The following is an 11212-nucleotide window of genomic DNA, read 5'->3' as shown; positions in this document are numbered from 1 at the left end:
TGTATATTTTTATTCCATGCTTAACATCTATTCCATATCATTGTTTTTGCCGTTCTTCCATTTTCGCAGACTCTCGGGAATCGGGGATTCCGGCACATCGTATTTCTCGAACGGATAATTGGTATAGTTCTGCCAGAAGGTTGGTCTATTGGACCTGTAGTTCACGTCGAATTTGGCAATGGTGGAAAACTCCGAGGTTGTCAGCTCGAAATCGAAGATTGAGGCGTTCTCCAGGACTCTGCCGGGAGTCACGGTCTTCGGAATGGTGATGATGCCGCGTTGGTACTGGAAAAGATGTTTTTTATAGAAATAGGCTTGCATTTGGTCATAATCATGCCTGGATGCGTTTGGAATAAATGCCCATTCACCCTATTTGGAGATAAGTAATCAGATTGTAGCGATCAGGGAGCACAGACGCGGTGTAACATGGCAAACCTCCACGGTGCACAACTGGCCGGTTACAGAAGAACAAAATTTAAAATTCAAAAATTATTGATACTCTTTTGTATTTTCCTGTCATTGGCTGTAGGTACTATTTGGCAAGGCGTAAGCCGAAATTATAAATAAATAATATCTTTACTCGGTGGTAGCTAAACATTTCACTGAGCTATTTGTGATTTAAGGGCTGCCTCTAACGCCTTGTCAAATAGTAGAGCCAATGACAGGAAAAAACAAAAGTATCAATAATTTAGAATTTAGAATTTTGTTCTTCTATAAGCGGCCAGTTGCGCACCGCGGAGGTTTGCTATGTTACAGCAGGCAGGGCATTCCACTCCTCAGCTGACCGGATAATAAAGGACGATCGAAAATGCTTTGTGCGAATTATAGGGATGCTGACAATATAAAGAAGATCCGTCTACTTATGGTCGACCTGTGAAAGGAAATGGTGGAAAAAGACTGTGCGGTTTCGATGCACATTCTCCGCGCGTTCAGGAGTTTTTTTAAACTGATCAGTGGAATATCTAAGCGAATTGTTTTTGTTTATGCGTATGTGTGTTTATTTACATGTAGTTTATATGTAGTTTGTATGTGCATTTTCGCGCTTTAGTAGTTTTTCTTTTCCACTGTCGTATACTTTGTTTTTTCCGCTGATGATATTTTGAATGTTCGAACTAATCTTTCAGTCTTACCAAGTATCTGAGGGTGACTTGCATGACAGTCTTCCCATACTTCTTAGCGATAGCCACCAGTGTTAGGTCATCAACTCTGGGTCCAGGGGCGTCGGGCGGGGCCCGGCTGGTGATCATGGCCCCGAAGGGGGCCCAGGCCGTGATTTTAATGTTTTGGGTGTTGCAGTAGTCCACTAGTTCTTTTTGGCCAAAGGCTAGGTTCAGCTGTGGATAAGAAATAATTCGCGGCTTAGATTGAAAATATGCGTATGAACATAAATTAAGCACGAGTATGAATATTTGGGTACCTACGCGATTATTAGTATTCCGATTGAAATCCGATTTTTCCCGATGGTACATATGTAAGAGTAGGAATGAAATGGGAATGCTTATGAGAATTAAGATGAATGTGAATATAAGTATGAGACCAAGAATAAGAGTGAGTATAAAAATTAAAATGACAGTGGGTATGGTAATGGGGATTGGGAGTGGAAATAGAATGAGATTGAGATTGGAAATGGAAGCGGAAGTGGGAATTGGAATGGAATTCGGAGTGGGAATGTGAATGGAAGTGAGAGTGGTAGTGGGAATGGAAGTGAGAGAAGGAATGGGAATGGAATCGAGAGAAGGAACGGGAATGGTAGAGAGAATGGGGATGGGTATGGAAGTATGTATGGTAGTGTGTATGGCAATGGAAATGAGAGTGAGAAATTGGGAATGGGAATGATCATCAACTGTGTGCTCACCTCAACCTGGTTGACGGCAGGTTTGACCTTGCAGTTGGCGACCAGCCTCTTCAGCTGCTCCACGTTGAAGTTGGAGACCCCGATGGACCGCACGAGCCCTTTGCTCAGGACGGACTCGAACCCGCGCCACGTTTCGAGGTAGTCAATCTTCTCGTCCACACCTTCTTCCTGATATCAATAATAAAATACAATCAATGGGTCACAAAACTTAAGTCCTTTCGTTTTCTAACCGATTTTGAAGGAGTTTCCGTGTCGATTCTTTTTTAATACCCCCGACGCAAAAAGAGGTGTTATAAGTTTGATTGTATGTTGAAGTACAAACTAAATCAAATAGATATTTTTTTTACTTAAAGCTGACTAGCAACTGCCCTCTATCCTCTATCTCACCGAATGGTAATTTAAGTGCATCAGGCACCATCTCTCTCTATTCTCTTCTAAATTATCTATCTTTTTCTCTTTTCTTTCTAAGGACACAGAATGCAGCAGGCGGGATGTAACAGGATTCTATTCTACTCTAGTAAAAACCTCGCTCCGTTCTGAGTTCCACTCAAACAAAAAAGCCCCCTCGCCGACAAAATATTATTTTGCTATCAGGGTTAATTTATCCCTGAAAGGTAACTTTGACTGTTGACATTATCATATGGTTAGTTTCAGCTGACTTGACTACCCACCTGCGTTTTAGTGTTTCAGACCCTTAATAGGTATAGTTGGTTTTCATATAGGCCAATGTTACCCTATAGACTTTAGACGACCAAAGTGGTGGTGGTTTTGGCCAAGTGGTTAGAGAACCTGACTACGAAGCTTGAGGTCCCGGGTTTGATTTCCGGCCGGGGCAGACCATTTGTATGAATAATACGAATGTTTGTTCTCGGGTCTTGGATGTTTAATATGTATTTAAGTATGTATTTATCTATATAAGTATGTTTATCCGTTGCCTAGTATCCATAGTTAAAGCTTTGCTTAGTTTGGGACTAGGTCAATTGGTATCGAAAATACAAACTGAGACATAAAAGCACAGAAAAACCAGAAAAGGAGACCAGCACTGGGAATCGAATTCAGGTCCTCAGCATTCCGTGCTGCGTGCTATAACCCCTACACCATCGCTGTTCAAGAGTTTAGGCACAAATTTCTCCTATGCATACATATCTCAGGTTGCTTATTTTTAGTGCTGGTCTCTTTTTCTGGTTTTTCTGCGCATCCATGTCTCAGTTTGTATTTTCGATATGGTTTCATGGGATACCCGTAAAAGTAACAAATTTGGAGTTGAAATAAAAAATACAAAAAGACTCCAAAAAACCAATCATAATAGGTCATGTGTGTCCCATAACATTAATTTATTTATATTGGGTGTAAGTAATACTTATTTTCCAACTTACGCTGATGGACATGGGCCAGTGTACCAGCACCATGTCCAGGTATTCCAGCCCCAGGCGGCGCAAGGACCCTCGGACCGACACCTCCACGTCAGCCTCCCGGTGGAAATGCTGCCACACCTGGAGACAGCAGAATCACCGTCAATATTGTCAACCGGTTCTGCCTTTTCGCAGAATTATTGTTTGCCAAATGTTTCATGAAAAAAGCCGTGGTGGCCTAGTGGTTTGACCTATCGGTTCTCAAGCAGACGGTCGTGGGTTCAAACCCCAGCTCGCACCTCTGAGTTTTTCGAAATTCATGTGCGGAATTACATTTGAAATTTACCACGACCTTTGCGGTGAAGGAAAACGTCGTGATGAAACCTGCACAAACCTGCGAAGCAATTCAATGGTGCGTGTCAAGTTCCCAATCCGCACTGGGCCCGCGTGGGAACTATGGCCCAAGCCATCTTGTTCTGGAAGGAGGCCTGTGCCCAGCAGTGGGACGTTTATAGGCTGGGATGATTGAAATGTTTCATTTCCCAAATCCCAACTCACAATTTACTCCGAAACTAAAATTTTTCTCAGTGTATTTTCTTATGCTTTCATCTATTTACGTGGTATCTATTTATTGTAGTACTTATCACCGATTGGTTTCTAATTCGACCGACGATTGTAGACATTGTAAGTATAAGTTATGCCGCATTTTCAGTTAGTGTTCTGAGCAGCAGGGCTATACGAAACTCGAAAATCGAATGTCCTATCGTACCGTCCCTCTCATTCTTGTATTAAATAATATAAGCGTCAGCGGGGTGGTACGATACGAACCTCGAGTCACAATATACGTAACAAGTTGTGTGTATTGTGCTCGAGTTTCGAGTTTCGTAGTAGCCCAGCTGCTGCTGGGCTAGCCCTGCAGTTCTGAGCGAGCAATCTTTCGTTGGTTCGTTGGTTCGGTAAATGGAAACAGATGTTTGCTTTTTTTAGCGTAATTACCTATACCGGCAGTATTCTGCAAACGTTTGTTCAAAACAAAATGTTTGTTCAAAGCACTACAGTACAGTACGATTACATGACAGATGGGCGTGCCTTCAGTCAATTTTCAACTTTGAGGTCATACAAATAACATAGTTTAGTATTTGGTAGCGGACTAGCGGTATATTAAAAATGGCTTTTTTTTTATGACGTCAAAGTTGAAAATTGTCTGAAGGCACGCCCATCTGTCACTCCAAGTAATTGTACAGGGGGCCTACCATGATCTTTTCATAAACGATCCAAACGCAGAGCAGTTCAATTTAGGCACCTAAACTGAATTGTCGAAATTGGTACCACGGTGACCACGGCGTTTATTTCTCAGAGCTGAGTCTCAACGGTTTACAAGTGAATGAAAGACCGATATTGTCTCTGGTCCGAAACTGAAACGCTAAGTCGTGAAAGGGATGCCGCTATATGCATACCAAATATTGTATACTAAAACCTCTTTATTTTGGAAAACCATAACACTATGTCATGCATGTTCTTAGCAACCGTTGTGTTTATACAAATAAAATGTTTACGCTGTCACTAATCCACGAGTCTCTTTTCTCACTGAAAACTTAGTTTTATCAATGAGGAGTTAAGAAGCACAATGTCGTGATAGTACCTATGAAAAGTTATAAAACTTAAATAAAAGTTTAAAAGTTCTTGAAATTGAAAAATACTCCAAGTAGAACACTTAAAATTCCAAAAGAATTGACAGAATGAGTAACTTATACTGAATCGCAAAATTTGACACTGAAGCGATTCAATTCCCACTCAAGTTAAGCGTCATGGTACGAAAACCGCTTGAAGTGAGTGAATGAAAATGTCTGTATCGCTGTCGCTGAACCGTGCTTGAACTGAATCGCAACAGTAACGTCGTGGTACGAAATAGCGATGCAGTTCAGTTTAGAGCCTAAACGGAATCGTATTAAGAGAGCGTGGTAGGCCCCCTGTACTTACTTAGTGCTTTGAACAAACATATTTTGACTAGCGGGTTTTATATGACTAGCTTTTGCCTTGGCTTCGCCCGCGTGGAATTCGGTTATCGCGCGCTGTTCTCACGGGAACTGTGCATTTTTACGGGATAAAAAATAGCCTATGTCACTCTCTGGCCCATAAACTATCTCTATGCCAAAAATCACTCCGTTTCGACGTGAAAGAACAAACACACACATTTTCGCGTTTATAATATTAAGTATGGATAGTTTGGATAATAGATGTCCTAAAACGTATTAAAACAAAAGTCCAAAAAGTTACCTTGGTGGTGATAAACATCTCCTCCCTGGTAACCACCCCCTCCTTGATCTTTCTGTTGACGACCTCCCCTATGTCGGGCTCCACCCGATATAAGTGGGCAGTGTCTATGTGCCGGTAACCCACGTCGATACAGTACGACAAAGTCTTCAGCATTTTGTCCCAGTCAGAATAGTCGAATTCATCCTGTAAAAAACAGTATACAGTACAATGACGACGACCGGATGGCTAAGTGGTTAGAGAACCTGACTACGAAGCTTGAGGTCCTGGGTTCGAATCCCGGCCGGGGCAGATATTTGTGTGAATAACACGAATGTTTGTTCTCGGGTCTTGGATGTTTAATAAGTATTTAAGTATGTATTTATCTATATAAGTATGTTTATCCGTTCCCTAGTATCTATGGTACAAGCTTTGCTTAGTTTGGGACTAGGTCAATTGGTGTCAAGTGTCCCATGATATTTATTTATTTAATGACTCTTTTAACAAGCTTTTCTTTAACTTGCGCTGTTTATTTATCTATTTACTAGCCGGTGCCCGCGGCTTCGCCCCCGGTGTAGTTTTTTATTTTTATTTTCTAAATCTTCTTTTATAAGAACCTTCTCCTGAAAATAGCAAACACGACAAAAAAAGAATTTCGGTCCAGCCGTTCACGCGAGATGCCGTGACCAAGGGAAATAGGGATTCATTTTGATATATTATTAAGATTTGTTTGTTTGGATGGCATAGATACAGTCAACAAAAAGTACAGTCAGCAAAAAAGCTTGTATTAAAAATGTAATTTTTAGCAAAAACTTATTTGGACACCACATTAAATATTATAAGCGATACAGATGACAGGTGGACTGAAACAATTATAGGTAAGCGATAGGCGGCCTTATCGCTTCAGAGCAATCTCTTCCAGTCAGGCAAGTATACTTATCTCATAACATAGTGCTCCACACTGGATTCGATTACGGCGACTTCAAAGAAAATTAAGATTGGTTTTTGGAGTGTTTTTGTATCTTTTATTTCAACTCCCAAATTTTATTACTTTTACGGTCATCCCGTAAAACCCATATCGAAAATACAAACTGAAACATAGATGCACAGAAAAACCAGAAAAATAGACCAGGAACCGAACCCAGGTCCTTGGCATTCCGTGCCACTTGCTATACCGCTACACCACCACTGGATAGGGTACCTCAAAGAAAACTAAAACTATTCTATAAATGACTTATATCATGGGCTCTGATATGGCGCTAGGCTATTTACTTTTAAAGTACTCTCTCTCAGTTGTACCTAAGTTTTGCCATCGCATTTTGTTGTAAAATAGAGAATAAAAGGAAAGAAGAAGAAAGGGTAAGTAAACAAAAATAGAATAAAAGGAGTGAGGTGCACAGATTAGTGATGTAACCAATATACGCATTCGCATTCGCAAAATTTCTGCGATAGTTTTGCGAATATCAGAAAAAAATACAATTATTAGATAATAGTAGGTTAATAAAATCAAAATACATTTATTACTTATGTTTATACAAGAAATAATAACTTAACCTCGTAATCAAATTATCAGTCTTCACTTAATCATTTGGTATCATTTATTTATTTACTTTGCGATGCGTTCCTATAAACTCGGTAATTCTCGGAATAAAATACAAACGGTACGCACTTCGTTCGAACGAAACTGCCATAGACAATCGGCGGCAGAACGAAAAACTGAATATTCGCATTCGCTTTCGCATTCGCGAATGTTCAAAAAATTACATTCGTTACATCACTAGCACAGATATTTCCGACGTGTTACCTTGTCGTTGATTCCGAGCCAGGTGCCGTAGCCCAGCGCTGGGATCTCGTGGCCGCTGTTGAGCTTAAACGATGGTATGATGACCTGCAATAAGGAAGTAAATAATATGATGTTAAAAACAATTACTTTGCTTACGATAGCTCTGTCTATGCCAGAAATATGTTCAGGCACTCCACCTTCACACTGTAAGGACACACAAATCACACAAACCCAACTATCATCACCATCACACTAGACTGACGCGTTTCGAACTCAACCAGAGTCCATCCTCAGAACAACACAATCATTCACCACCAGATGTTTAAACTAACGAAACTAAACAAAAATTTAAATTTATTAATGTAAATTCCCCAAGTACCTACCTACCCATCCCACTCATAACCCATTTGTTGCATAGAAGTTATCATAAAGGTTGCGTGTGAGCAAAGTAGGTGGAGGATTGGGAACTGTACACATTTATGTGTGCAGGGTTTCTCATGATGTTTTCCTTCACAAAGCTCGTGGTTAATACTCCACTCCTGCGCCCACTGGGCTAGCGTGGGAACTACGGCCCAAGCCCTCTCAATCTGAGAGGAGGCCTGTGCCCAGCAGTGAGACGTATGTAGAAATAATGATGAAAGTAGGTAGTGTTTTTTTAACACCTTGACTGACTTCGAATGAGTCCCGAAAGCTTAAAAGAGTAAAACTTAAGCTTCTTCTGTCTTAATTAATTAATTAATATTTCAACGTATTGCAAGTGGAAAATTGGCAAGATTCCATTTTTTTAGCACCTGTAAATTACTACAGGAATCGAAAGAGTTTTTCCTCCTGAACATGGGAAAATATTTATTATAATTGATTTCTCCATATTTAAAAAAATACAAAAAAATTAAAAAAATATGTCTGAATTTGCCAACACTACCACAGAATAGATATGTGTCCTTTGCCTTTTTCACCAGAAAAAGGAGCTGTCATCATTTTGACAACGTCTCTATGCAACGTCTACGTCAGAATTACATGATATTTTTTAAGATACTAGACAAAAGTAATGGATCTATTGTGTGGTAGTTTTAGAATTATGCCCTTTTAGAATAAGCACATCTTAAAAAAAATGTAATAAATTAATTAATAGTTGTAGCGAAATTTTAAAAATATCAGCATTTTTCTCTTTCTAAACAGAATACAGAAAACGAATCAAATTATAGTCTTAGAAATATGAAATCTTGTCAAATTATGCAACAGTAAAACAGTAGTTGTACAATGCTTATTTTTACATCTTTATCGCGTAGATAACGAGTGCGAAGTCAATAAAGCCACCTTATCTTTTGTCTCATAACATTTTTGCATAATAGTTTAATTTGTGTTGTAATTATTCCATAATTATAGCCAATTAGCGACTTGCCCCGGCTTTGCATGGGTGTAATTAAAATAAAACTCTTTAACAGCCTTAAAAGAAAAAGCATAGAACTAATAGCGAAGCGAATACCACGTAGACTAAGAACGTAACATTTTCGTCATGTGAAAATGGTCCACACACAATCTTATTTTATGCCAAAAACTAAGCAAGTACCTACTGGCTGTTTGAGTTTATCTAAGTCACTCGAAGTAAATTAAAAAAATAATTACTTTTGCTCCCTAGGGACTAAAGTACTCACTTAATCCCACCTCGTAAGGCTATATTGACCTACTTCTAGAGCATGAGACGTGAAAAACGTATATATTTGTGTATATTAAAATACGTAATGAAAAGTCTGAAAAAATCTTAATTTTTCTATCTGTCAATGACAATATCCAATTTAAAATGACCCAACGCTGCCTACATCTTGCTTAGAAGCAGAGCTCTGCTAACACTGGATAGTCATAGATACTCTGTATCATTACTACAGCACATTTGTGTTCCACAAGTATTTGTTAAAAACGACATTTTTAATTATAAACTTTTTCGCTGACTGCACTTTTTGTGACTAAACTACCTACCTACCTTACTTGTATTGTCATCCAAACTACATTTCCGTATCAAATTTTAAGGAGTTCCATCCCGCGGAGATGATCCTGGCTGGAGTCACTACCAGAATTGTATTGTCACTAGATTTACATTAAACATGACAAATTTCAGGTCAATACGACCACTGGAAGTGCATCAAATTTAACTTGCAAGATTGGATCCATACTACAGTGCTTTCATTCGTTTCGTTTTACTGAAAAAAAGTTGCTGCGGTCCAAATATGGAAGTATATTTTAAGTTGTAGCCTGAACTGACTGGCGTAGTGGCGTATAATATTTGAACGTAAAGAACTATGTTATCCTACCAATCCTACATTCTGACAGTGAAAATTATACCTTATGGAAAATGCTAGTTACGCGGTATTGCAGTAATGCACGCAACTGACGTAATATCTTCAACACGCTAGCAAACGAGTAATAATCATCTCGACGTTTCGACCACATAACAGTGGCCTACTCGGTTGTACGAAATTCTATTAAAATATTGCCTGTAAAACAACACGGAGAATATTTTAATAGAATTTTATTCCGCAGATATTTTTTTCTTATAGTATCGTTTCATAGAATAATCAATACTCAGAACATTTACTTTGAAGAAATTTAACTGAATGATTTTTGTTACAGATAAAATTTCTTTTTTACATATTCATATCATAGAATAACAAATCAAATATTATTTGTTCTCATATTACTTAGTAAGTAAATATAAAATGAATACCAAGAAAAACATTCAATTCGTTTTCTGGCGAGGCCGCAGTTCTAACCTAATCTAATTTCCTGATGGCAAGTCTTTTCTGACGGGTTCGCTGTTTTAACCTAACCTAACTCAACCTACTTTTTTGGTAGCGATTTTTAACCTATCTTAACGTATTATACTGAAAAAACAATATACTTATTTTTAATTTTTAAACAATAATTACAGTTTCATATCAATAAAAAAGCCCTCTTGTTCTGAGAGGAGGCCTGTGCCCAGCAGTGGGACGTATATAGGCTGGGATGATGATGGATGATGATCAATAAAAAAATGAGATTATCAAATTCATTGAAATATGTTTAATTCAAGTAACTAGTCGTTGGAGCAATAATATTCGAATTCAAAATACAAGAACCAAATATATTATAAAAACATTTTCTGCGAAACGTAATTCTACGAAATTTCTGTCTGCGAAACTCGTTTGTTAGTGTGATAAGTCCCGATTGTGGCATTAATTATGAATTTAGTAGTTCATGATCGTGGGAATCGAGTAGCGATGAAACGTTGTTAAATATGTTACCAACACCGCAAGGCTAAAAATAAACAATAAACCAGCGACCTATTTTGTCAGATAAATTATTCATCTTGTTGTCTCAATTAGCTTACTGCAGTTTACTGAAGAAAGCAAATACTAATTTATCCGACAAAATTTAATGGAAAAACATTAGATCTGTAGGGCTACTACGAAACTCGAAGTTCGTGTCGTGCGGTCCCTCTCGCTCTCGTATTAAATAGTGTAAGTGTCAGAGGGACCGCACGACACGAACTTCGAGTTTCGAGTTTCGTAGTAGCCCTGCTGTACCTTGTTGAGTTTCTTGCGGAATTCTTCTCAAAAACCGGTGGCAGGTTTCTTTGACATTCATTCATTAGGTTAGTGCCTGTTATGGCCTAAATTGAATAAAATTGTGCCTCTGAATTGGTAGGTATTTACTTCATAAGAATTCTTAACAACTATAGTAGGAATACTGATGGGAATGAAGCGATAAAACCGCGAATACGAAACAATATATAAACTAAACTTGCCTTGGCCATGGCGTGCGTCTCTCCGGTGATGCCGACCGACACTAAATGAATAAATAGGAAGAATCAAGACATTGTTTTGAATGAAGCGGCAATGTTTAGCAACGATAAACGCCGTCTCTGTTATAAGTTTGAGGAACTTACTGAGTAAATTGTTTAATACATTCGTGGCCGGGTTATGTTTTAAAATT

General features: G+C 38.6%; 2 protein-coding genes across 3 annotated transcripts in view; one reads left to right on the top strand and one right to left on the bottom strand.

The window, feature by feature from the left end:
* LOC141443296 (uncharacterized) overlaps window positions 1–11212 on the top strand; it is a 465577-nt gene that overhangs the window by 245567 nt on the left and 208798 nt on the right. The window lies entirely within an intron of this gene.
* LOC141443252 (aldo-keto reductase AKR2E4-like) lies at window positions 7–11033 on the bottom strand. The gene is made up of 7 exons (XM_074108460.1): window positions 11025–11033; window positions 7265–7447; window positions 5485–5667; window positions 3232–3348; window positions 1856–2023; window positions 1131–1334; window positions 7–285 (listed from the first exon to the last, which is right to left on the bottom strand). Exons 1-7 carry the CDS (start codon window positions 11031–11033, stop codon window positions 28–30), a joined length of 1122 nt encoding a protein of 373 aa, XP_073964561.1. The 3' UTR covers window positions 7–27.

Source organism: Choristoneura fumiferana, chromosome 27 (assembly GCF_025370935.1).
Source record: "Choristoneura fumiferana chromosome 27, NRCan_CFum_1, whole genome shotgun sequence".
Classification (NCBI taxonomy): Eukaryota; Metazoa; Arthropoda; class Insecta; order Lepidoptera; family Tortricidae; genus Choristoneura; species Choristoneura fumiferana.
This window is presented reverse-complemented; position numbering and strand designations above follow the sequence as displayed.